This window comes from Hippichthys cyanospilos, chromosome 22 (assembly GCF_059441005.1).
Source record: "Hippichthys cyanospilos isolate Australia breed blue-spotted pipefish chromosome 22, RoL_Hcya_1.0, whole genome shotgun sequence".
Taxonomy (NCBI): domain Eukaryota; kingdom Metazoa; phylum Chordata; class Actinopteri; order Syngnathiformes; family Syngnathidae; genus Hippichthys; species Hippichthys cyanospilos.
In genome coordinates, this window is record NC_142390.1 from 4,076,001 (window position 1) to 4,103,210 (window position 27,210).

At 45.0% G+C, this 27,210-nt stretch overlaps 1 protein-coding gene across 2 annotated transcripts; it reads right to left on the reverse strand.

The window, feature by feature from the left end:
* Nucleotide 1: 1 nt before the first annotated feature.
* prickle1b (prickle homolog 1b) lies at nucleotides 2–20,060 on the reverse strand. Of its 2 annotated transcripts, none has more exons than XM_088406582.1 (8): nucleotides 19,893–20,060; nucleotides 6,316–6,513; nucleotides 5,812–5,925; nucleotides 4,945–5,082; nucleotides 3,060–3,263; nucleotides 2,792–2,978; nucleotides 1,734–2,705; nucleotides 2–1,628 (listed from the first exon to the last, which is right to left on the reverse strand). In XM_088406582.1, exons 2-8 carry the CDS (start codon nucleotides 6,499–6,501, stop codon nucleotides 721–723), a joined length of 2,709 nt encoding a protein of 902 aa, XP_088262708.1. In that variant the 5' UTR covers nucleotides 6,502–6,513; nucleotides 19,893–20,060; the 3' UTR covers nucleotides 2–720. The 2 variants fall into 2 exon arrangements, with proteins under 2 accessions (XP_088262708.1, XP_088262707.1); XM_088406581.1 differs by lacking the exon at nucleotides 19,893–20,060 and adding an exon at nucleotides 10,197–10,330.
* Nucleotides 20,061–27,210: the final 7,150 nt, after the last annotated feature.

Sequence of the window (27,210 nt, forward strand, 5' to 3'; positions counted from 1 at the left end):
GTTGAGAATCAATGGCCACTTTTTTCTGCAGCATTGCCAAAATATTTTATTACAAGCATGTTTACAATCTTAGGTATATTACTGGCAAGAACACAGCGGATGTAGTGAATATTTGGACTCTTTCGACATTACATACTGTGTTGAATGTTACAATAGACAGACGTTGTTGAATGACACTTAACTGGAGAACACAGTTTGTGAAGCGTCACCTTCCTCGCTTCCTTCAACATTGTGAAGGTCTGCGTTGTCTTTACAGCTGGTATTTTTCGTTCTAATCACACTTCAAAGCATTCACTAAAGCCAAGCGCACCAGTATTCAAATCTTAATATTTACAGTACATGTTTGCTATTTTGTGTTAAATAATTATCTGTTTACTTTCTTAGTCTACTTTTATCACCCACATCTGTGTAGTAGTTTACCTTGTGACTGTACACAGCTGCAAAGAATAGACCATTTAAAAAAAAAAAAAAACAAAACTAACCATTAGACGTTGTCACTCAAATTGCACTAGGCTACTTTGCAGCCCATGCGTATGCAAAAATTCAACGTCAACTGAATTTACACATTTCTGACTAACAGTTTTTTGTCATCAAATACTCATTCCTTGCAAGTTCCATAGATTAAAGCCTAATTACAACTCACCATATAGCTAGAGTTCTTAAACACCTGTAAAAAACATAACTTTATTGCCTAATGCACATCTTAATGCAGACTGATCTTTAGGAAATGATGCAGTTTTTGGAGCGCTGGCTCTTTTTGCGACCGGCATTTGAGCCGTGGCTTTGGGACGAGAGGGCAATGACCCTGGGGTAGTCCTCAGCATAGTAGCGGCCGGCCGGTCGAGGCTGGGGAATAGGCTGGCCTAGAAAGTATCCCTCCTCCTCGGAGTCCGATGACGAGGAGGAGCAAGTGGAACACCACTCGTCCTCATCTCTATAGAGACCCAGAAAACGCTCAAGCCGACAGTCTCCTTTGGATTGCCCCTGGACCATATAGTCAGACCGGGTTTGAGAGCGCGCCGGCGGTTGACTCGGAGACCTTTGGCGAGGGTCGGCGATAGCCTGTCTGTGATGTCGATACGGTCTCTGCGCCTTTTCTAAAGGCACCATGTTCAGGGCGACGTCCGAATGGGTTTTGCGGCTCCTGTGGCGCCTGCTGTGGTGGGGATTTTGGCCGCGCCCACGGTGACTCGATGGACGGCTTCTTTCCCGACCCGCCTCATCGCGGGCATAAGCCCGCCGCTGCGGTCTCTCACTCATCGGATGCTTTCGAATATTGACCTCAAATCCATCATCGTATCTGTTATCTACAGTGTCGTCTGTGAATTTGACCATCTGCGGAGGCCTGGACTGTGACTTAGTCCTTCTCAAAGCCGGCGCGTGTATAAAAGCAGGCGATGCTTCTGAATGCGGATATAATGAGAGAAGTCCTCCCCTCGTTGATAGGTCTCCTTCCGGTGCTGTCTCCTCTCTACCCTTCTCCAAGTTAAGGTTGAGAGAGTTGTTACTGTGGTGAAGGTGCGATGAATTGAACGTCCCCATGTTGCTCATTTTCTCACAGTCTCCCACCAAAGGTTCCTGCATGTAGACCATCGGCTTATCCCTGCAGTCTCCTTCGACTGATGCACCTAAACAAGCAGAAAATGTATGTTTTTTGTTTTTTTGTTGTTTTTTTTTTGCATTTTTGCGGGCAATGAGACAGCATCAACAGCAAACAGCATCATCCTCCTTACCTGTGATGTTTGACAATGCCAGTGAGTCCATGGAGTCCCCCACACCCTGCCCCGCTTTTCTCAGCTCATCCGCAATACATTCCAGTGTATCTTGGTACCACTGCCTGTTGTCATGCCATAAGGAATGTTTGCCTGCACTAGACTGGTCCTGATCTTGGTCCAACTCTAACTCTTGGATCTTTCTGGCACTTGCAGGTCCTGGATGACTTCCATAGGCTGAGTCTCCCAGCCCATCTTGCGATTGGGCCCAGTACATTTCAGGAAGGTGCTTCTTGCTCATGAGCCCAGGGCTAAGGCTGTTAGCTCTGGATTGATTGGAGGTTTGGCTCTGGGTGGGACTTGTAGGCGTCGGCGATGAGGCAGAGATTCCAAGGGTTTCTGGCTTCAGCCAAGGGTCGGAAGCACTTATCAGATGGTTTCTGTCATGGGGGGATTTTAGGGATGGCTGCTGAATCTGATGTAACATCCCTTGGTCACCAAACTTGAGCAAGAGCTGAGTCATATAGTCCTCATGCTGGGCCCATTCCTCGGGGTCCTCCTCTCCCCCACCATCCTGCTCCTCGCGATCCCTCCAGAACCTTTCTTCATCCAGGCCAAGATGGGAGATTTTCTCCCCAATGACATCGATATCCCCATCAACTTCGCCCTCGACAAACTTATACTCGGTCGCTGAGGCAAGGGTGGAGGGGTTTAAGATTTGAGATTGTCTCCACTGTTCAGCGGGCCGGCTGCTCTTTCCCATGCGGACGCTGCGCCGGGATTCACGTGAGCGAGCCGACTGGAAGGCAGAGTCAGAAGAATCCGAGGCGTGGATGTCCTCTCCTTGGCTGCAGGCTTTTGAACAATAGATGCGCCCTTGCTTGGGCAGGAAGGGACACCCTAGCAAAGATGTTTTGCACTGAGCACAACAGAAGCACTCGTCCGTGGCATGCCAATGCCCGCCTTCGTAGGTCATTTGAGCGTGATCCACTCCTACGGGGCAGTGGAATGGAAGATACGTTTTTGAGTAAGGAGAGGAACACGGCCCTCAAGGTTTTGAATCCAAATATTTGACTCACCGATATTTTCACCGCAGGCCTCACAGTACTCTGCGTACAGCGACTCGAAACATCCACAGCAGTAGGGCCGACCGTCTTTCATGATGTAGCGTTGTCCACCTAACATCGTTCCGCACTCGAAGCAGGCGAAGTGCTTCATGTGCCAATGACGGCCTTCCGCCTCCGTGCACTCGTCCGCAAAGATGATCTTACGGAGAAACGCGTGCAAACGGTTGAAGTGGCACGAACTCCGACAAAGGTGATCCTCAACGCCGTTGCTCCAGCTTACCTCATCGCAAGAGGAGCATCTTGGTTTCATTATTTCTGCGTGGTGTCTCCCGCAAAGGATCTTGCCGTTTTGGTAGAAATAGATTAAATCCACAAGCAGCTCTTGACACGTCGCGCACACGAAGCATGCCGGGTGCCAGCAGGGGTTCGGCCCAGCCCTGGAGGCAAAGATCGCCATCTCCCCTCCGTTGATACCGCCGCCGCACTGGCCATCATGCACAAATGATGCATGAACGTCATATTAAAGGAATATTGCTAATGCAGTGATAATCTCCTGATAATTATGTTTAAATTGTAGTGTAGAACAATTTTTAAACAGACTATGCTAAAACCAAAAATCCCAGTGATGCCATCCAATCAAAACACATCCGTGAAACCAGAACTACTGCTAAAACGAATGTAGCGTGGATGTAAAGCATTTTAATCTTTTGAAACAAAACCGCAGATCGTGTTTCACGTCTTTGAGAATAGCTGCCCGTTCCTCTTTCATTCGGGATTAGTCTTCTTGTAGCTGACATTCAGTGCTTGGAGTAAGGCCGCTCTTTTAATTTGCCTCGCTATAATATCAAAGTCGTCAATTTCATGCCGCGTTTAGAGTTTGAACAGAGCCTGCCGTCCTTGGTCTCTTGTCATCAAAGCTCATGTGACTACAGAGCTCGTCCAAGTGTGCCCCGACGCCCAATCACAAGTCTTTTTTTAACCCGCAAAAGCGAGGGGACGGTGATAGGATAGCATGCCCAGCTGTTTGCTATTATTATGAGCGGACAGACAGGGCCTTGGCTCGCGTACGTCCCTGAAAATGACGGAAACCCGAGCCTGCTAAATTGTCTGCGAGCATGTGTGCATTCATAGGTAGAAGAGTAGCCAATCATGTTTGGATGACATGCGGCTTCACATAGATGACAGTGAGTCGACCCAATAAATATGTGACCGAGTGGCATTTCCACAACGGATTAGTGTGTGTCGGCAATGTGCTGCTAGTTCTCATCGTACGACGCGCTTGTTAGCGTCTCTGTTTAGGCGCTGACAAACTTGCGACTCGGAGTAACATAGCGAGCATAGCCGCGCAAAGGATGTGGTTTTTCTTACTGGTGAAGGCTTTAATTTGTTCAATTCCCGTTGATGTTGAAAGGATGTTTTCCATAAGTTTGATGGACATCTTGAGTGCTCTGAAAATCATTCCCACACTCAAACAACAAATGGTTTACGGTACGGATCTCACGGTCGACGCGGGCTGCATTTGCAAATCATTCGCAGACGAGATTATAGTCCGGAGTTATAGCAAACGGAGGTTTTCGGTTGTCATAACTTTTTTGTTTGTTTGTCTGTAAGCAGGATTTAACAATGAGTACTTAGTTCTTTTCCCACAGTTTTTTTGTGACAAACTGTACCAGGCAAAACACCCTCCAAATTAAAATCGTCTCACGCATGTTAAAAGGTCAAAACTGTCGACTGAAAGTCATTCCAGGTCAGTGGTGTCCAAACTTTTTTCAATCAATCAATCAATCGGCTGCTTATAATGAGTGTTTTTGCAAAAATTAAGTGTGGTTTTGTAATCCTGCGTTAACACTAAATTTGTCCAGCGGAGTTGGGAGTTGTTTCCAGGAAAATTGCTAGACGTCCTCTTGAGGAGCTGACTTCACCCAGTCGACTGGAGCATTTCAATTTCCCCTGCTTCCTCCAAATAATGAGGGCCCATTTATAAGCGAATTCCAAACCATCACATCAGCCAATCAGACGTCAATAGTGACCCACCATTTTTTTTTTTTGCCGGAGTAGAAACTGCCTTAAGGCTGCATGAGCTCTAAATGACCTCTTGGTGTGTTTCTATACGAGTGTGTGTGTGTGTGTGTGTTTGCTCACGGGCATCCAGGCGCGCCACCTACATTTTCGCATCGAGTGTGTTGGAGAGCTCGGGGCAGGATCTTGGGCGTTCCCCTCCCGAGTGCCTCTCTCTTCCGCTGGGCGCTGAACATGTGAAGCTCCCTGTTCTCCTCCTCTGTTAGGGACTGGCAATAACGGACCTAGTGGGGACAAACAAAGTCGTTTCAATCGTAAAAGTAGTTTATTTTAGTTTTTTATTTTTTTTCCTCCCCGCGTTTAGAAACGCTGTCGATTTCCAGATAAACGACCGCGACTTGCCCTTACTGGGTGCACTTTCTCCCTCCCTAACCGCAGTAACGCAAGGAATTCTTCCTCCTCGATCAAGAACAAACATTATAAAAGCCGCTCATCAAACATTGCGTATGTTGACTAGACTTATTGTGTATCCGCCGCGTGTTTATCCAGAGACCACCTCAGTCAGCAATCGCGTGGCTTGATAACGCTCCCCTGCTGTATCTCCCAATGTAAACTCTTATCAGTGCAGATGTGAAAGGAGGGTTGCTTTACGCGCCATAAAGCTGTTCTGCAGACCGGGGAATGGGGCTATTGTTCTGTTTGTGTTAGTTCAGGCTGCGTTTTTATTGCCGGTAGGATCTGCCACTTTCTCTGTTGGCATGATCGGATTTTGGTTTGAACTGGAGGAGGTTTTGAAGTCAACTGGAAACGGAAAAAACGGACCCCAGGAATATTCCTGCTCCCGTTTGAGAACCACCAGTCTGTATACTAAGGACCCTATTTTGTCTTCTTCTCGTCGTGTTTAGCTAAGAGTTCTTCCGTTGGCTTTGAATTTTTCGATCAACAAAACAAACGTGGAGTCATGATTACAGTACCGTATTTGCAAAAGTCCCGTGAAATGTAAACAGTGTTACCTCATTGTCGTGAGGCGGCAGCTGGTAGAGGAGCTGTCTGATCCGGTGTTTCTCACCCGAACTGTTAACGTACGGCACTTTGTCCTCCGGTAGACAGGAAAAATACATCTGGACCTGATGGTGAAAACCAAGGCGTGAACCTAATAGTATTGACAATATATCATTTGGTAGTTTACCTCACAGTTTGGGGTAAATGAGGGCAAAAACGGCAAATATGGAATCAATAGAGAATGGCGGCCACTGTGTGTGTATGTGTGTGTGTGCGTGCTTTATTTCCCGATTCATTAAGCCAGGATGTCAATCTCAATTCCATCACAGGCAACCGCCTGTAAAAACTCTCTATGCCTGAGAGGGTCATGTTTGCTTCTCCCATTTCCCGCTAAAAGTATAAAATGTTTGCATATGTTGTGCATTTTATGGGGGAAAGCATGAATCTTTGTTTAGGAACGGCACACATTCCGACGGAATGAAAAAGCCACCCGCTCGAAAACTTTGAGGCGCTACCTGTTCAGGCCGGAGTCCCGGTGGCACCCACGCGTACTCCTCGAGCGCGCAGCCCGAGTCGTCGTCCGAGGTGGAGCTCCTCTGGAAGCTCATGGACACCTTGGCCTTCTTGCCCCCGGGAAGAGGCTCCATCTCGGGGCCTCGATGCGATGGACGCTCCACTCGTTCGCTGCGCTCCGTGTTCATCGTGCGCGGCCCCTGAGTGGAGGAAACAATTGAAAAAAAAAAAAGTATTTTTCTTTGTCACCCCATTCGTGAGTTCTTTCATGCTGGATGAGAAATCAAAACATAGCACTTAAGAGGCTCTCGGGATAATGGCTTATGGAAAAATCCAAGCAAGTTTTTCCATTAGAACTAAAAGGCTCGCTATTGCCTCGGTGTTTTAAAGCGAAGACATTTTAGGACATTTTCAGACATGAGCAGGCTTTGCACAATTTTTAAATCTGCACTCGCCGTGCTTGGACAACAGATGTTGCCAACCAGTAAACATCTGTCGTGTTCTAGCTTGTGTAAGAACATATGTAAGCCTACAATGGCCTGGATGACAAGCGCTGCTTTAAATATGCAGAAGAAGTGCATAGCTGGAGTACGAATAAAAAATCTGGGAAAAGCTTGAATCGTCCATCCTCTGCTATCTACATTAGTGTTCTAAGCAATTGTATTAAAATCAGATATTAATTTTTGATCCTAATGCAATCATCTCAAATATTTCACTTAAGAACTTTTTTTTTTTTTGGGGGGGGGGGAATATTTTGTGTTTGTCTCGTGGAAAAGCAAATCAATGGGTTTTTTTTCTCATCAAAAATCATAAAAGAGAAGAAAAAATTACAAGCTATATACAGTATCTCTTAGGAGAGCTGATATTGAAAAAAAATGGAACCGTTCAAAGCAGGGAAAAATAGGATTCCATTATTTATTGAAATACTTTTATAATGGGAACCATTTATAGTCTCTTGGGGTTATAGTGTGCGTTGTTTGAAACGCTGTCATTGCTCCAAAAATAAAAATGCATTAAAATCATGAATTATTGACTTACAAGAGGCCATAATGTCACCAACTCATTTCTTCCACTTGGAAACATGTTAGGGGCAAAGTAATACATATGTTGTGCTTATGCCTTGGTTTAAAAACCTAGCAAAAAACATAATGACCTAAAAAAAAATGTCAAACTTCATTTTCTAGGTTTACATTACGGACAGCAGGAGGTGCTGCATTTACCATTGTCCTAGCTATAAAAAACATGGCGTCCTCCAGAGAAGTGCCACACCCATGTCATGTAATTTAATAACTAGACCTGCTATTATATTTCAAACATGCCGTTGGTCGTTAAGGACGCATTTATTTGCAAGTTTTTGAAATTTATAATCATTTATTTCTTTTGAATGAAAAACGGTCTCCCTTTAAGGGTTCAAATGTTCAACGAATAAACGTTAACGAGCTAGAAAGTTGTAAAAAATTGAAACCGCAAAACCTTCTCCTCCTCACCTTCTGCCGGTATATGTGTATGTATAGCAAATGTAATCATTATTGATGTTTTTTTGCATTTACTGTCAAATCAAATAGTTGTTCAAGTTTTCCTAAGCAAGAAAACATGACGTGGTGGTCACAGTATCCCTTCCGCTACCCCGTAGCATCCTCGTGACCTCGGATCCTAAATACGCCCCTGATTCTTAGGCGTCATCGCAGCATGAAAAAAAGTGCCGGTCGCTTTGACATGCAGCCCAGAAGAGAATTTGTTTGGGGGCAAACAGATGCTTCGCATTAATACCGCAGCTCTTATGTAGGCGCCATCTTTTACATTCATGTGGGCGGCACTTTCTGGGTCGTCGGGATCTCGATGACCTCTATGGGCAAAACACGAGTGCTGGAAGGGTGCAGTGCGCTCATCTGCGGCCTGCGGTCTCTTTCAGATAAGATCTTCCGAATTGAAAAGTTGGATTTGCAATGTACTTCACACGGGGAGCGGACATTGGCAGCATCCGTTGCAAACGTCTCTCAGCTTTCAGGCTGTCATGCAAACGAGGATGGACAAGTATTAGCATTTAACCATTAGCATACAGAACACCCAGGGCCTCAAAACACCAAATTTGCACGTTAAAAAAAACGCTGTTAAAGACCAAACTGAAGCTGCCGTTTGGGGACAAAGGAGTATTTGAATGTCACTTTGTTCTTCTGTGCCTAATCTATCAGGTTTTATGGTCAGATAGATAGTGTTATCACTGAGAATTCTTTTTCCGACCACTCCGCACTATTATCTCACGTAACCTTTTTAGCACCAGTCAGCGGCACAATTAGATGGCTTTGGTCTGTATTTTGTGGCGCTCCATCATCGACTGATGTATTTATGGGCGGATAAAGGATTTAAATGACCCCGGTGACCATTTTCAAGTTTTTTGCGTTTTCCAGTGGGTCTAAAAATGTTATAGGTCTGAAAGAGACCATTGTTCTTCAATGGGAGCAATGGAATTTCATTCGATTTCTCTCAGCGATTGAATCTAAAACTATTTATTACCAGTGGATTGTAAACACACTTGCTGTATTTGGTGGAAGAAACCAATTTAATTAGGCAATTTCCCCCAGCTCCTCCTCCGAGCCTGCATGGTCAACTTGCATTACCCGTTGGCAATAAAACAATGGTTGTCACTTTTGGGGAGCACAAATTGCCACCTGGCCCTCCTCCAGAAGACAGGCAGTGGCAGGGGACGCTACGGTGAAGGTCGGTCAAGGTAGAGCGCGCTTTTTTTGGGAGGCACTTGAGGAGTCGCAACATCGGGCTTGTGTAAACACCGGCCAGATGTAGTCGGCTAACGGTTAACTGCGCGCTCCCTCCCCCCGTTGACTGACATTTTAAAAGGGCTCTCCTTCACCTCTGACGTTGGACCGATTAGGTCCAAAAGTTATTCTGAGCGTAAATCTTAATTTACTCAAAACAACACCAATTCAAGTAACACTTTCAAGTAACTTTCACACGACTTCAATGCAGTGCTCCACAATTATATATATGCTAAACGTTTCGCGCCCGCTCTCTGCATCAACTATGAATGAACTAATTATCTATTAAAAAAAGTATAAGTATGCCTAAAACTGTCTCCTTTTTCACATTAACAAAAGAAAGAAGCATACAAATCGATTTCCAACATCTGATGACTACTTTTTTTACAGCGTTTCTACAGGTTTCAGGTTAGTGTAAAACTGAAAAAATAAGTGTCTCAGAGAATAAATAAATAAATCACATTGCAAAAACAAAGCATTTTCCCTCGGCGCACCCGCCCCACTAATTGAGAAGGACTACATTAATGTCTTATTTTGTACAGACAGCGTTGTTGTTTCCGCTCGTGTCTAAAAATCGGCGCTAATTTTAGTAACGTGAGTTCTGGAATAGTGGCAAAAAAAAAAGCCTCGATATTGCAGCCCGGCCCTTGGTGCGTTTGCCAGAATATCCGGATGACTTACTCCGGGCCTGTTGATTACAACCAGAGGTGTCATGACTACCCAGATGACTCGCTGCAGGCGTGTTTTGTTTTTCACTGGGGGGCTTTATTATTATTTTTAGTCATGTTTTGTTTGATCTTCCCGAACAGCATTTTGTTGTATTTGAAGTTCCCGATACATACATAGACTTCTCCCAATCCATGAGCAGAGATTTTTTTCCAGCTGTAAAGGAAACATTTTGAAGCAAATGTGCCACAATGCTTGAGGAAAAACATTAAATAGTGGAGTTCAAAGGTCGAGGTCATCCCCCATCGCTTGCTGAAGTGTGTTATTTTAGGGCCAAATGGTGTCACAAGGTGCGTCACACAGCCGGAGCGAGACCACTTGCGCACTCAAACGGGACAAATCGTGGAATATAAGACCTCTGATGAAATGAGTTTGGTCCTTACCTCCAGGAAAAGCATCTTTCTTCGCACCTCGGCCAAACGTTCACTTGCTTCCTCTCGGCCCCACAGCTCTCGCTCTACATGTCTGCGGCACCAAGTCTTTGCTCTAATCAGTTCCAGATCCAACTTGGGGTCAGGAAGTACCCCCCAAACCTCCCTTCTGACTCCTCCCTCTTTGAAATGTCTGAAAAAGTTAAGAGGAAGCCCCCTTGCAGCTGCGGACCATCTTATTTCGGGATCTCGAAATCCTTGAGAGGAGATGTCTCTATCTGGACCGTCTGGAGATCCCAAGTGTGTCGTGAGTGCATGTGTGTGGGCGGGTCCGACTGGCTGGCTCCTCCCTCGTCCCTCCCCTCGCCAGCACTTCGATAAGACACACACACGCTCTGTCCTCCACTGAAGTGACACCCCCCACCCCCACCCACCCCCCCAACCACCCCAACTTGACTTCCTGAGTGCTAGATGACATGTTATCGTTTATAAAAATCTACCTAAGCTTCAAACTCACTTTAGGAGTGTACATGATGTAATATTCAGGTCAACAAGAGAACACCCCAAGACCACACACTCCCTAACCAGAAACAAAAATTACTATTCTAAATACAAACGAAGCATGATATTAATATATTTCATTTGTGACCCTTTTTTTCAATGCATGTATAAAAGATGCACAATCCTAATCCAACAATTAGGTTTGATTTTTGGGGGTCGTTAAAAGAAGAAAAGTGAATTCAAGTGAAACCTATTTAAAGGGAGCGAAAAGTTTGAACTTTTTCATGAATAATCGTAAGGTTTTTGCCATGCTGCGGCAGCTCCTGGCCTTAGGACTTATTTGGACAAGGTCGCGAGCATCTGTCATTGTGAAAGGGCTGAAAAGCAGGAATCATTGAAAACGCTCTGTAATGAAAAATGAGTTTACCCAATTGTCCGGCGGGACAAAGACGCCCCCTCTTCCCCCCGACGACCGGGCTAAGTGACTTAGCAGAGGGGACGTCAGGGCTGTTTGTCATGTGCCGAATTAGCCGCGGCCGATGCGGAATGCTAACTCGCTTACGGAGAGCGCTTTGGCAACGCAGCCTTTTTTCCTGGCAGTGAGGCGAGAAACCGAGCCTGAAACTTCAGTAACTTAAATGAGCGTTCATAACGGACACCTCGCAATAAGACGACATGATTTCTGGCTTAAACTTGCGTCTTACTTTAATAGCTATCATAATATTAATGGAAATGTTCTCATGATATCCCCCAATAGTAACTGTCCTGGGATGAAATTTCCAATTATTATTCCTCCGAGTCGCCCATTATTTCTCCCGTATGTTGACATGTGAAACGTCCAAGTATTTCCATGTGTGCCCTGTGTGGCGCTCCGATAATAGAAGGCTGACAATGAGTTGGGGAGAAAAGCTGAATGGGAGCGTGAGTAACCTCGTCCTGCACAATAGGCACATATCCGTCTTTCACACCCGGGCTTGGACTTGTGCTTCTATTGGAGCTACAATGGGAACGTTGACCTTGTTGTCTCCTCCGCTTCCTCCGCTAAAAGTTTGCTGGATCTCCAATGTATTTTTCACTCCCCGTCAGATGATTAGATCATGGGTTAACGTGGTGTTGTTATTGGAATGGTGAAGGTTCCCCAGTGTTGTTGCAAAGGCGCCGCGTCACGTCGCAGCGTTTTGCCGAGTCGTTAGACAAGCGCTGAACGGATCTTACTCTGGTTCGGTTCACATGTCACATGTAATGGAGGCTTTATGCAGTTACCTCTGACCTCTAACATTTGCCGGTGCAAGCATGTGGAAATGGATGCGATAGTTTCCTTTGGATTCATTTTTATTCCTCGGTTTCACCTTGTGGCTAGAGAGATGATATTTAAGTTTGCTTCACTATGCAATGTGTCAAATAACAATTTGACCTGTTGTGAGCCTGCAGGGAGCCAACGCGCTCCATCGTCATTAATAATGGCCATTTTCACTTGGATGACAGCGGTGAAATATGTAAATATCACAGGCGGCGGCCCTCCACTTGCTCTGAACGGAAATCGCAAGGGCAGCGGGGAGGAGCCTCAACAGCAAATGATAGAGGCCGTCCTTGCTGCTAACGTAGCGTAAAACTCAAAGACCAAACAGGAGCGATTTTGGATTCTTTGATATTTCCTAAACCCTGTATACAGACAACCAAATCATTTTAGGTCAAAATTGTTGTCGCGAACGAAACTACAATCCGGTAACACTTATACACAAGCCTGTCAATTGACAAGCCTGGACGTAAACTCACCAGGGGGCGTGGCTAAATCGGATTGCTTTACGATTTATGACATTGATTATCTAAGTGTAGTATATCAGTTGCATCTATTTCAAATTTCCAATCAGCCTTGACCCCAGGCCTTATGCACAGCTGCCATCCAGCCGCCAGACCTCAGACGTCTCAATTTGCATCCTCTTCTTGGCCCAAAACTAGTCCTCGCAAAGAACTCGGCAGACATTTTGCCAGTTCACTGTTAATATTCCTTGACGCTGCTCAACGACGGCTGATTGAGCATCCTCGTCATAAAAGCCAGCGCTAGATTTGCTTACCACCACGGGGTGTTAGTTAAACGCCTTTGGGACAATGGGGGCGGCCGTAAAAGTGTCGTAAAATGCAGGAAATTGTCAAGTAAATGGCAAGCGACCTTAAGGAAAGGTTGTGAGATCCTGAATTCGTGAACCAATTAGAATCAGTTTCGCATGCCCAGCCTTCACCGCATTTGCGTTATTTCCCCTTTTTTTTTTTTTTTTAGATTAATCTAACAGAAGCTCCCATTAGTCTACACACAGCTTCAAGTCTTTTACTCCAAAATTCTCCTGAGCTCAAAACTTGATCTCCACCGTTATGTTAACAAATGTCCTGCTGTTGATTCTAAATCGAAACCATATTATTACCCAATAAGGTGCGCGTGCTGAGATAAAGATGGACCAGCGCAAAGAATGTTCAAATGAAACTCTCCCACCCATCACACTGAGAAGAGATTAACATGAAGGGAAGGTGTTTTCACACACACTTACAAATTCGTTGAGGAACTACAGTACAAGTGAGAAACACATCAAAAGCTATTAGGAAACAATGCAATGATTTAGGCAGTAGGTTTGCCATTTTCTCTCCAATCAGAGAGAACTTCAATCTCTTCGAGGGATTATGTGTAAGAGTTGGAGCGTTTTTCATTACGGCCAGCAGGAGGTGCTGCATTTACCATTGTCTGTAGCTATAATAAACATGGCCGCCTCCGGAGAAGTGCCACCCCCCATGTAATGTCATTTCATGAACACATCCATTTGCGGGTTTTTGAAATTGACAACAATTTAATGTATTCCTTTTTAATGAAAAACTGCCTAAAGAGTAAAGGAATGACGTAAAACTCTGGATCCGGAGAATTTGGCAAATCTCCACTTTGGCTGGAGTTTTTAGAAACATTTTTTAAGCAGAACCCCCCCCCCCCCCCCCCCAGCACATACATAGAAGATAGGGCAAACCACGGACATTTACATTCATACCTTAGTTAGTTGCATCGCAAAGTTAATGAATTCCAGAGGTCAATGTTGTGTATTTGTATTCTAGCAGAGCCGAAAACTCGAGGATGTTTTTTTTTTTTCTCTCTCTCTCTCTTTCGGACCCCACACAATGCAAATCAGCATGCAGATTATGCGTGGTGCAATTTTCTTAGGGGGATAATTTGGTCCTGTGGGACTATTTGCTACTTGTGTGTGGCCACATACTGTACAGTATTGCTGACTGCTTGGACAAACAGGAACCTTCCATAGACGACAGACTCCTGTTTCCATTTTGAGCTCGAAATGCCCGCGGGTAAAATGTCCCCAAATTGTTTTTATTTTTTTGCGCAAAAACGAATCGATTTGAAAAAGTGCAGACAGAAAAGGAGTATGCGCACCGCAAATGAACCTGCAAGGAAACCGAACTTGCAAGCAAAAGTCATACAAGACGTGGCTTGAACAATGTTGTTGACTCAAGTGGAGAATTGTATGACAAAATGATTTGCAGTCGTGCCACTTGTCAGCCAAGATAAATGCTGTCAATCAATGCTAAGCACCTCAGACGGGGATACGTAAGGTATGTTTAACAAATCATTTGATAGCGTCGTGTAAGACGGCCAAGTTGAGTTACATTTGCCCCCACCCCTCCCCCCACACACATACGCTGAATTTAGTACAATAGATACATCTTCATAGATACATTAGATGCGGGCCAGGGATCGAGGGTGTGTACGCAACGGCTTAATGACAACGATCCATCAGTCAAGCATCATAGATAAGCGTTGTTGTGGTTAAGAGTTACACAACTGCTACTATCTCTTTGCAACAATTTGCTACTTCAAACACAGCGAGAGCTGGCAACGGCAATTTGGACGCCCCGGGCCCTCCAGTACTCTGGGCCCATATGGCTCTTCTCGGATGTTTGAGACAAGTGAAACCGTATCAGCTCTGAATGCGCTAGGATTTTCATGAGCTTGATGTGGGTTCCTAAACCAGCAGCGCCGCGGAGGCAGATAACAAATCAGCTGAGAGGCATCCGCTGAGCTCAGCACGTCTGCTTTTACGGGTGGTTTTGGCTGACGTTGGGAGTTAAACTTGATCTTTTTTTCATGCATGGGATGGTCACAATTTGCTGGAACATTTGATCAGATTGAAAAAAATTAAGACGATACTCAAAAGGTACCAATAAATTATAAGTGTTTGAATCCAAGTTCAAAACGATGCTTTTTGCTAGCCGTGCAGCGATGAATCGACAACAAATTGAAAATCAAAGTAATCTATTCTGATAATTTAGAGACTTAAATCGTCAAAATACTCAGAATTTCTGTTTCATATTCTCTGATTTATGTGTCCTCGATGAAAGCAGACTCCATTTTAACTGGAAAAAAAGAGTCTATTTTAGCCCATTTATGACAAAAAATTGTTGAGGGGTGAGCTTAAAACATTTTCAAAACCCAATGACTCAATTTAATTTACAAAAAAAAATGAATTACTATTCGTTAGTTGCACTCTTGCAAAATCATGTTATGAAAAATTATCCATGTCATCAATCTAATTATTACTGTATTTTGCTTAGTAGGCTCCTAACACCGGGGTACACTTTTTGCATTTATTTTTTTCAATGCCCGTCGTTCACAAACGGCAGCGTTGATGGACCATTTCTTAGCTGTTCCTCCACTCCGCTCTCTCATTTCTACCCGGCTGTCATCTCCCAGCCGGCCGTATCCTTGGATGGCCTCTGTTAATTTGGACCAAAGTGATTGTTCCGACTAAAATCCTCCTCAGAGTTTACTATCGGTCCCGCGTGAGCGTCGTCTCAGCTCTCTAAACACACTGAAAACTAATCTGCAACAGATGGAAGAGGCAATAGCAAGAGGAAGTGGTTTTAAAAGCTCGACAGCATATTTGTAGCCTTCGGAACCAAATGATAGGCTTTCAGGCAGGCGGGCATCGGCTGGCCGGCCGTAATGATGTGCGCGACGCTTGCCCAAGGGGCTCCGTTGGACATATTTGGACTTCCAAGCTGGCCGTCCACAACCAGATGTCTGAAAGGGCCCTAAAGGGCATTCCAGGAGAGCCTTCCGCTCCTTCATATTCTCCAAAATGCTTGATTTACAGTTAGCAAAATCCCTGCCACGCATCAAAAAGACTTGTACTGTATGTACACACGTAAACAAGCTCTCACATGTTGGATTTCACGCTTGGCTGGCCTGGGATAAATGAACGCCTTTGCTCGCAGCAAAGTGTCTGATTTTTTTTTTTTTTCCAAGTCAACTGTATAAACACAGCAGGCACTTTTATGTAGCTCATTTATGCAAAGGAAAGTTAAGGCTCGCTTTCACAAAACGCGCAAGAAACAAATGGATCCGCTAACACCGTAACCCAGACAACAGTCAAATTACTGTTTGGATCACTCGGGCCCAGCACTTGGAAAGCCCCAAGCTTTCATCTGCTAACCGCTAGAGTTGACGACGCTTCTTCTCTCGAAGAAATACAGCAGAGTCCTAGGACATTAAGCCTCCGCGGGTTTTTTTTTAAACATTAAAAAACGGCAGGACATTTGCTCACAAGTTCTAATTGGCTACAGCCATGAAGCGATGCTACACAACAACAATAGTGCGGCTGTTTAACAAATAGTCAGAAAAGTGACTCCACGCCCTCACTTTCCGGAGATTCCTCTTACTTCCTGACTCCGAGTAGCATCAGATTGGACAAAAACCATTTCCCTTCTGGAGAAAATCCGTCGGGACGCTGTGAGGCGACAGAGCTAGATGCTTCGCAGACGCTGATGACCACCCAGGGGTAAAAGATTGAATGTTGATAAAGTGGTATCTTATAAGCACAGTATCAAATATGAGACAATTAAGAGTACGGCGGTCCCTCTACTTTCGAAGTTCCTTCCAGTATAATTGAATTGTTCGTAAGTAGTCACTTTCTACATGTAAATACCCTAATCCGTTCCAATTTGTATTTATTGTAGCAGACGGTAATATGAATGCACCGTCGTTCATTTGTTTACCTCGAGATGATGCTGGTGTATTGGTGGCGCTTGCAGAGAAGTGACACTAAACCAATGCAAGATAAGCTGGTTCTATCCCCATCTGTCATATTTTGATCAGCCTGCACAGAGCACGCAGCCAAACATCCAAACCGTAAATATTCTGAAATGTCATCATTTCACTGGCAACGCGGAGATCGTAATTGCCTCCGTGGCCGTGCGCGTCTGACCTCATTCGTTAGTTGTGAGCTTTGAGTATCGCCTTGACTTTTATCTGAGCATGCGGTCCTTAAAGCTTGAGGTGAAAACATCTCTAAAATTGGCACATAAAACCCCCAAAAGCCGTCGTTCGTCTTACTTCGCCGCGTCTCCGGGTGGTCACATAACTGGGAATAATTACGAGCTTGCCGCGCCGACATCTTAAACGAGATCCTATCTGTACTATTAGACTAAGAAGCCTTTTAATTATTATCATCTAATAATCATCACCTTTTTAAGTCTGCGTGGCTGGAGACTGAGCTGTCTGGGAAGGTTTTGGAGCATGCGTGCGTGAGAGAGCTTTAATCATCATCAAATAGAGTTGTGTGTACAGGTAATTAAGTTGGTGCCGAAGCGACTCTCACTCACAGCTGGGAGTCTTCGCTCTGCGGTCTCCCGATTCGTGTAAGGGCATTTATTCCATGTCTGGCTGAGTCGCACTTCCCACAAACTGACCATAATACCGGCCTTGTGCAGCCAGTGTGGCCTGCAGGGTTCCGTGTGGAACCGCGAGCACCCCCCCACCCCCAAAAAACGACGCATATTAATGGGTCAGAATGGAGTGATGACAACCCCCGGTATGCTAACACTCAGACTCCACATTCGGTATAACCATTTGAATTTGTTTCAAATTTCAAGACGTGAATCCAACATTTTATGCAACGAAACCAACTTTTCCATTGGTGGGAGCAGGATTTGGGACTTTGTGCTAGTGCGATCAAACACATAGGAAGTATTATTACACGGCAACATTATCAAAAAGAGCTCTGAGTATTTATCCTCCGCGAAGAAGACTAATATTAGTGCCGTACCGATGAGATGAGGAATGAATATGAGGCGTATTCATGAACAATAGATCCATATGCCTGCCTTTTTCTATTTAAATAGGCTATTACTAGTATAATTAATATAGAGTGGTAGTTATTGTGATTAAAATACATTAGAGCTGTCACTCATTGGTTTTAAATTGATGTCTATCAATTATTCCATCAATTATTATTTGAATTGCTGCTTGGCTAGTGTGTGTGTGTGTCCTCATGTTTGCAATGAGTTACACACCCCGCAGCTGGATTAATTCCAGTGTGCGGCTGCACAAAAACGGCACTGTGTGCACATGTTGGCCCGAGGTACGAGACTGACAGACGCACGCACAGTGCGGGACAGTGTTGTGTGTGTGCAATTGGAGATCTCACACACACGCGTTTGCACGTATAGACGCATATAGCCGACATTCGTGTTTGTGTTTCTTATTAGCTCAATTTGTTTGATCTAATTCCAGTGCTGTGTGCGTGGCAACATCTGACTAGATCATGAGTCAGCCAGCCGCAACACACCCGAAAAGTTGCTTGTAATATTCTGTGCTGTAAAACGACATCAAGCCAAGCATTTAAGCCACGATTCCTGTAAAATATGCATTTGAGGATTTGCGTTTGTGCTTCTCCAGTCCAAAATTAAGCTCAGTCTTACTGTCTTACTTCAGTTGTTGACTGTAAAGTTTTTTTTGTTTTTTGTTTTTTTCCAGGACAGTGTCCAACAATACCAAAACAATCTTGAAAGCTGGATTTCCTTTCTGGCGCTTAAACAACAGCCCGAGACTGAGAATCTGGGTTGCATATGACAAAACAATGAACAGTGAAGGATGGGGCCACTTATTGCGGACTTAGCTCCCTGACAAAAATGCCCATACGACATATTTAAACCACGTCTGTGGTGGAGCTATTCAAGATTTAGATTCACTCAACGAATGCCAAAAAACATTGAAGGAGCGAATCGGAATCAAAACATTCAGTGCCAAGGTCGAGTTTTGTTGTTTTTCATCGAGAGGAGTTCCCGTTGCTTTGATGCACTGGCCCTTTAAATTGCACTAAGTAGAATTTTATTTAGCCATGGAATGGTACCACTGATCAGATGTTCGAGATGTACCGATGCTGATTTTCTTGCGGCCTCTGATGAGCTTATTAGGCCCTACAACTTTGAAGCATTTTAGCTCCACCTACTGCTTTGGTGCATTTTTCAAAATACCTGCTGTGAATGCTCGCTTGGCTTGAAAAATGGCTGACCAATTAACCGTAGCTTAACGCCCAACTGGATCCAAACCCCATTTTCACGCGCACGCGCGCGATTGTGTGCATGTACGCGCAAGGTCGCGCGCAACATTCAAGCGCCACACACAGACAAGGAAACACGCATACACACACTAGATACATACTCATTAACAAAGGCTTAGCATTGCTTAGACCCCCCCCAGCAAAGAACGGCCCCCCACGAAGGGGGGTGTTCTACACCTCTCTCGTCACCTGATCCTCAACTTCGACTGCTCTGATCCCGAATCAGCGATGAAAACCCCGCCTGGGGTATCAGCTGGGGGAAGCAGGCTCCGCCCCTTTAAACATTCTCAGAATGTGCTCTGTTCCAAATGAATGAATGAATGTATCAAGTGCAGTTTGCGTACACTAAGTAAACGCTCCTGCTGGGTTGATATCTCTCCGTAACCACCGCTAGAGGCCGCTACTGGCTTCAGTGCACGTTTGACTGCAGGGGCGTGTCTATTTTGCTCATTTTTTACACTCTTTTACTCTATTGATTAAACAAAAAGTCCTGGAAAGAAAAAAAAACGTGACGTTTTTAATTTGCTAGTATGACAGGATCTCTAATTACAACACAGTGTGTGTTTGTCCACAGTAACAGCAGTCAGAGAGGTACATAGAGTGGGCTTGTAAAATGACAGACAAGAGAAAGGCAGCAGGACCACCTGAGTGACAAGTAACAGCTGAGTCCACACATCTGGAAAGCAAAAGTCGCACCCCTTCACCACTGACCTGTGTAGTCCACATTCTAAGATGAAAATCTTACACGCTTCTCCCAAACACATTTGATCTAATATTCTTAATCATCATGACAATTCTAAATGTGCCAAAAACTCACCCAAGAGGCTTGAATGAAGCGACGCCGGTCCAATATTCCCTTAGAATGCAATTGCTTGTGAGGGCATCCGTGCACCCAAACTAACTGCAAAGCTTCTGTAGGCTCATCTCGGACTCGTGTCAAAGAGAGAATGACCAGGAGTGAGCACTTTGCGCTGCTCTGGCACCCGCTTAGAGAGTCGAGGAACGATATTAGCAGCTCTGAATGTCTATTGGCTTAAAAAAAAACAACATACCCCTTCTCCCGCCTCCTCTTTCCTCCTCCCCCTCTCCCTCTCCCAGTCCGTGCAGCCTCTCTTCTCACTTGGGACAGACGACATGCTGTATTGTGTATTCCGCCCCAAAAGCAACACATCTCGTGATATTTTGAATAATAATAGTTCTTTCTGCTATGATATCACTGCCATTTGTTATAACAAAATACTATGAGGTGATTTTGAACTCTCAGTGACTGTACAAGCCACTGAATGTCCAGGGATGATTTTTTGAGTACTTTCCAGACTCAAGCAAGCTGAGGGCTCGCATTAGTTTGTCTTTAACAGTGAGCTCACTTTATATTAGAATCGCCCCCTCCCCCACGCAATAGAAATCTCAAGCGTCCATGGTGATAAAAACGTTGGGGAAGCCATTTTTGGGCCTATTGTTGTTATTCTGTCGTAAATAGCTGGACACTTCATGAACCTATTTATTTATGAGGGGGGTGTTGACAATCGCCTTCTTTTTTTCATTCTTTTTCACAAGTCCTGCTGCCGGCGTCAAATTTCATGTTTTTCTTGATGCTGCGGGCCGCTGGCAAATTAATGGTGGGCCGCGTTTGGCCCCCGGGCCTCACTTAGGACATCGATGCTGTATATACGTACTTACTGTGACGTAGCATTCCTTGTTAAATGGGACGTCCACCATCTTTGTGTTGTGACAGGCGTTGCAAAATAGTGGTTTTGTTTCTGATTTATGACTATATTATTGAGCGCGTCAACCTCATCTGTTTGCACTGCTGCCCTTCTGTATTCAACATCTTACACCGAGATGCCGAGCCTTTATAAAAAGCGTAACGCGATCATCTTTTGTGTGGCCATTTCTCCTTTTTCCCAACTGGGCCCATTGCAGAATAGAACGCGCCCCAGCGCCTCTTTTGTGCACGCACACAGAAAACTGTAACATTAAGCCTATTTACAGCAGACAGAGAGGGAAAGGGATATAAAAGGTAAGCCCCGTAGGCCTACGCATGCAGCCGAAGAGGAAGTGAGGATCAGTGCGGCATGGGGAGGACAAAATGGGGGGCCCCTGGGTCGGTAAATCCTGCATGTGAAAACAAGGCCTGATGAGAGGCGGGCACAGCGCCGCTCTTCCCCGCGCGCTTTCTATATCACTCGGTATTTACTTTGCGGAGGAGCGTTTTGAAAACAAGCCGCATTGATGTGGGCCAGCGCACTTTGTGATGGCAGCTTGGATGTCACAAGCAATGAAAGCTTATCTTTCCCGTCGACTCGTAGCAGGAGACGACGCCGGCGATCTTATCTTTTCGCCACGCCGGGCTCATCTGTCACGCCGCGGCCTGGTTAGTCAGCCCAGGCTGTCGTCATTAGTCACCGTGGATCGGATGTGTGAACTTTTGAGTCGGCCGCGCTTTCCAAATTAGGCTTTGAGGACCTGTGCGTCAGGATCTTCGGCAAAAAACTGCGTCCAAAGGGCTCCGTTTCCTCCGGGGACCCGGCCGACTCATTTTTGTGTCCGCCGTCGTGTCTCGTTTTACCCGCATTTTAGCTGCATCCCACTCAGACTTTCGACATCATGGAAATGCCGAGATGTCCTCTGCTGGCCACAATAGGACTTAGTAGATCCAGGACGCATCTTGTGTTTTCACTCGTCATGAATCCAGCTTGTTTTGCCAACGTTGAAACATTTCCAAGCTTTTATGTTATGTAACCAAAGATAAATGTTGCATAGTGTTTTCAGGGCCTGAAAGGTCACACACGTAGTCAACAAATGGCTAAATTGTTGGAGTTGACCAGAGGGCTTAACAACTTATCTGATTCTAATCCAAATTGCTGTGTAATTAATGCAATTCTTGAATTGCAAAGGCTGCAACTTGGAGGGGAAAAAATTGTATTTTTAATTATTCTTGTATTTTATTCATTGTTATGGTGTGGCATAGATAGATTCAGTGATGAATGCAACTATATTTTACTATCTTGCTATTTTAGTGCGGTAAAAAATGATGTTTCTTAACCGATTGTCTAATTTGTTGGTTAATCGATGAATATGGTAAAAATAGCAAGAGAATTTGAACATCCAAATGAATATTCTAGAGCAGTTTCAAACAGCATCTGCTAAGCAAATATTAACCATAGCGAGACAAAGACAGTTCTTTTATTAAGAAATAGTCGACAGTCGATACATCTGTGCCAATTTAATGGATAAATTGGACTAATAGCTCCAAGCCAAGTGCTGCAAATCCCAGTGTAAGGCCGTCACATATTTGCCGGTACGCTTACATTTAGATAGCTGTTAAATCAGTCAGCGCGAGTCAAGCCACCTCTGTCGGGAAGACATCGGTTTCCGTTTCTGGCTGCGACCCCCTCGGGCTTGGCTTTATGCCTCCTTTCTTTTTCGGTGACCCCGAATCACCCGGCTTCAAACTCCCTAACCCTCTCGGTGAGAGTGAGGTAAGTGGCTCCAGACATGGCCCCGAGGAGAACTGCCAATCATACTGTGGGAATCATGCAAAGCATCAACCAGGGCAGGTAGGGGGGCACGGGAATGCCGTCGGAATCCTCGGTGGCTTGCGTCGTGCGCATGTGATGGTCAGAGTCAAGTGTCTTACCACGCTCATCCTACTTACCCGCAAAGCGAAATCCTGGATAGTGAAGTTAAAACGTGGAAACGTGCTTGTAGTTTGATGAAAAATGTGAATGTTTGATTTATCCTGGCTTTTGAACTTTGCACGGATGATTCTTTTCTTGTTTGGCCAATCACAGTTTGGAATGTGGACTCTTGATGATACGATATGAATTCCAGTGGGTCGACTGCATCACATTCAGTGAAGACTTGGACGAGCGGATGGGAGTGTCTCTGTTCTACCTCCGTGCTCAACATGAGTCACTTTCCAGAGAGATTCGTAACTCGGAGTGACAAGTGGGCCTTGAAGGGTCAGATATGCCGCGACACAAGAGAAGCTTAGCCAACTAATTCAACTAATTCCGGTATTTTTATGAGTGGGAAAGCTCCGGCTGAATGGAGCGCAGCCGAGCCGTTCCTCATTTTTGGAATTCTTGCCACCTCTGAGAGGTAATTGTTGAATGAGGTAAATCAACAGTCAGCGTTCCACCCCCCCGAGAGGCACGCTTGCATGTGCGCACAGCTACCTGACGCCTCTGCGTGTTTTTTTAAGACAGGTGTGCGACACGGAGCGGGTTAAACGTTAATCCCGTCAAGTGGATATGCGGTTTCCTCGCCAAGGGGACGCGTGCACTCGCCGCGACTCCCGGTGACAAGCCCCAAACAGTCCTAATGACGGCTGAGGACACACCATGATTCCCCACCATTGAGGACATGGAGCATACAAGCAGTTGGTACTCTCCTTAACTTGGATGTCAACGGAGTGCGCTGAAACTGCGAAAAATTGTAGCACAAAGCAAATTGCATTCCCATCTGCAGCGTGTGTCTATGTGACTGTGTTTCTGGGTGTGTGTGTGTGTGTGTGTGTGTGTAGAGGGGAGTTTCGCCCTCGGGGCTGTACTGTAAGCCGGTGAAATCCCGAGTGCGGCAGAACTTTAATTTGCTGGTGTGCGTGATCGTCTCGTAACTTAAGTATTCATCTCATATTTCAGCAAAACTTGGCCAAACTGGTACAGTTGGAATTTGGAGACAGAACCCCATTTTTTTTCTTCTTTTAACTACTAAGCTTAAAACTGGCACTTCTATATGTGTGTAATAGCTGCTCCCTTTTTACACCAATAGATCTTAGTGATTACCTCACCCTTAAGTTAATACTAAACCTCCTGGCTCCTAATACAAACCCAAAGTTACCCTATCCTAATGTTAGATGAAGCGAAATCTCATTACACAATAAATGCCGTGTTCTGTGACACACACGACGTAATTTCTTTGCGTAAACGTTTCTTTCAAGTACGCCCTGGACCCTGTCGCTGCGCGGTGTGTATGTGTGTCGGGTGGGGACATGGACAAATGAGCTTCTTAGTCTTGTGTTTGTAGGGGTGAGCTGAAAAGCAAACAGTTCACACTTCTGCAAGCAAGAAGACACACATGCACCAAACAGATAGAATGACAAGGTGATGGAGGGGCTGTCAGCTATGTAGTAGTTTGTTGATTTGATGTGAGAATACATCATCGGCCATTGACATTCATTCGTTTTTGTTTCTTTGTGTCCAAAAACATGAAAAGTACTTCAATGTCGGAATGCAATGTGCCCAGTCCAGCTAGATGCCTCTGACGGTCCAAATATGCATTTTCCTACTTTTATTACAACTTCGGCCAAATCCGCCCTCCCTCCTTCAGCCCACAGGCCTTCAACGAGATAAATCGAACACTCTTGGCCCTCTCTCCGCAGACAGACTGTCCATACACGATCCGCAAGTATATGCGACATCGCACGTTTATCACTTTCTGTTCTTGTCATTTCTCAATGGTAGTGATTGGCTCGAAACGCGTACTTGTCCCTTTGTTAAAGAATAATCTTCCGAACGGCTTGTTTCACGCGCGCAACCTTCACCGGACCCTGTCCGGTAACGTGAGAAGATGATGATGTTTGTCCTTATCTCATCTATGTTCAGAGGTGGGAACCTGGCTCCGATAGGCAAATGAAGCCCGATGCAAAACACATGTTCTCCTCACAACACACTCAAATGGAAGCAACGGCCAAAGCAGCCGCTTCAGATAACGGTGTTGTGTTTCGGATGATGAATGCGCACGCTGCCTATATTCAGCGCTTAATCGCCGAGCAGGCGCTCAAGAGTATGGAGGTTGTGATATATGCACTGATGATGGACTGCTTTCTTGTGAGAAGCAAGCGACCTAACGCTAAGCCATGTTCTGCTAGGGGGGGGGAGTAGAAAATACTGTCATTCCTTTTATTCAAGCCACAAAAGAATTTGCCTGGCGTGTACCATATCAAAGTATTGAAAATGTATGGGGTTTGGAGTTTCTGGGTCAGGACAGAAAGTTTATGAAAAGATGATGATGATGTGTGATCTTGAGCTTCAACACATCGACTGTGTCGAGCGCGTCTGTGTCCTGAGGCGTTGTTGTGAGACAAAAAGCAGACCGAGGAATATCAAAGAAAATGTCTGTGCCATGGGTTTACATCAAGACATCAAGAGCAGGCAGCTTGAAAAGAAGTCTGAGGTTTGGATCAGTTCTTATATTCTACACCGCAGATGCCTTGTCCGTAGAAAAATGGAAGGGAGACGACGACTCCTTAGAAATGAGATGCCCATCTTTGCAGTTATAATTGCAGATTAGGTCCAAGGCAACAAGTCCTCCTGAGATGCTCTACTAGTACAGTATGTGTGCAAACCGAGATACGATCAGTTTTAGCGCCTTGAACTGTTCAAGCCATTCTTTTTCATTGTGATCTCCCATGTTGTGACATACACAATAATGATCAGTAGGACCATTTTCATCTGCTATTTAGTGGCTAAAAGTAAAACGTGTCAGTGAAGTAATGCAACACCTGTCAGAGGTTGCCGCTGCCGCAAGGTGTCAGATTACGCGCACAAACTTTACCTCTAGCTGGTTCTCAGGTGTGTTGGAGAGGTTTTGTCGCAATGTATGTATGAAGGACGTGGACGGCACCCCCTGGATCCCATACGGTTTTTCCCATCTGGTCGTTGCGTCGCGACCACCGCCAAATACTTGTTGGAGTGACTTTGCATTTTTGGGCCTGTAGATCCTTAACAGGTGTTTAATGCAAATGGGGATGTCTATGGTGTTCTTGTTTGTCTATTTGTGCACCAGCATGGATCTGCATCCAAGTGGTGCATCGCGGCCAAGTCAAGAATGTAAACAAAGTGATCCTCGGGAGACTCCGTGGCGTCTTCTGCTCAGGTTGTTTCGTTTGTTACGTACCCGTCGATTGACACTTTTGCAGCTTTTGCGGCCATCGCAGTAAGGAAAAGATAGAGCGGGCATTGTAGGGATGAAGAATATTTTCATGATGATGATCTGAAGATGGGTGTGCACTGCAATGTTTTTCTACAGTGTGTGTGTGTGTGCGTGATGAATGGCATCTCGCTATGTTCCTGTGAGCTATGACTCATCATTATGGCCTCACCAGGCTGCCGCCTTGGCATCAATCAGTCGCAACGCCAGCCAACTCTTTCTGACTCGTGTGTGAGTGTGCGCTGGTAAAGAGAGCGAATTACGGATACTCTCCCCCTTAAAAATCAAAGCAGGAGTGTGAGGTAGAGTTTTGCCACTTTTCCAAAGGTGCCTTTTTTAAAGGAACCTTTTCATGCTACTTGACAGAGCACAGCCATCTGTGTGGAGCAGCAGGGGAGACCGGAATGGAGATAAAACCTTCCTCTGACTTCAGCGCGGACCCCAGGGAACAAACAATATCCCAAGATGCCCTTGCGGATGCTTTCTTAATTTAGTCCCGAATGCAATTCTGCGTTAATTTTGCTTCATTTACTGGAGAGTCATTTGCGGGGGTTTGACCTTCAGTGAACATTGTTGCTGATCCAAAATGCAAAAATATATTTACCCTCCAAAAGCCTTGATTTTGCATTATGCTGAAAGAACAGCTTGATGCACAGCTTGAAGAGAAAGCCCTGTTTGAATCTGAGCAGCATCAGCAATGATTAATTTATCAACGGATGACAAGCAAACAAAAGATGTAAAGATTGCATAAGAGAATGGCACTCTTTTAGCCAAAACACTTTAGATAAAAAAAAAAAAAAAGGAAAAAAGTATGTATGTAAGATTTAATGTCTGGACGTGAAAAATCGTCTTTGGGATGGAATGAGTTCATATTGTGTCATCTTCAAAAGCTTGACCATTTGGCAAGTAACAGTTCGACATAAACAGAATAACACGTGTCTCATTGCCTCTGTGAAAGGTTTTTGTTGTAGGTCTGGCTGAAACAACAGTGCGCTCGGTCGCCAGAGTTGCATTGTCCGTTTGTGTAAACAACAATTACACATAATGTCTACGTTGTTGCGCCAAAAGTAAACTTCAAGTCGAACTAGAGTGAAGGCAGCCGCATGGCCATCTTCCCATCCAAAGTTTGTCGCTGAAGGAAGAGTTTATGTCAGGAATGGCGCCAATAAACACTGCAAAGGCAAACTTGTGTTGCAACA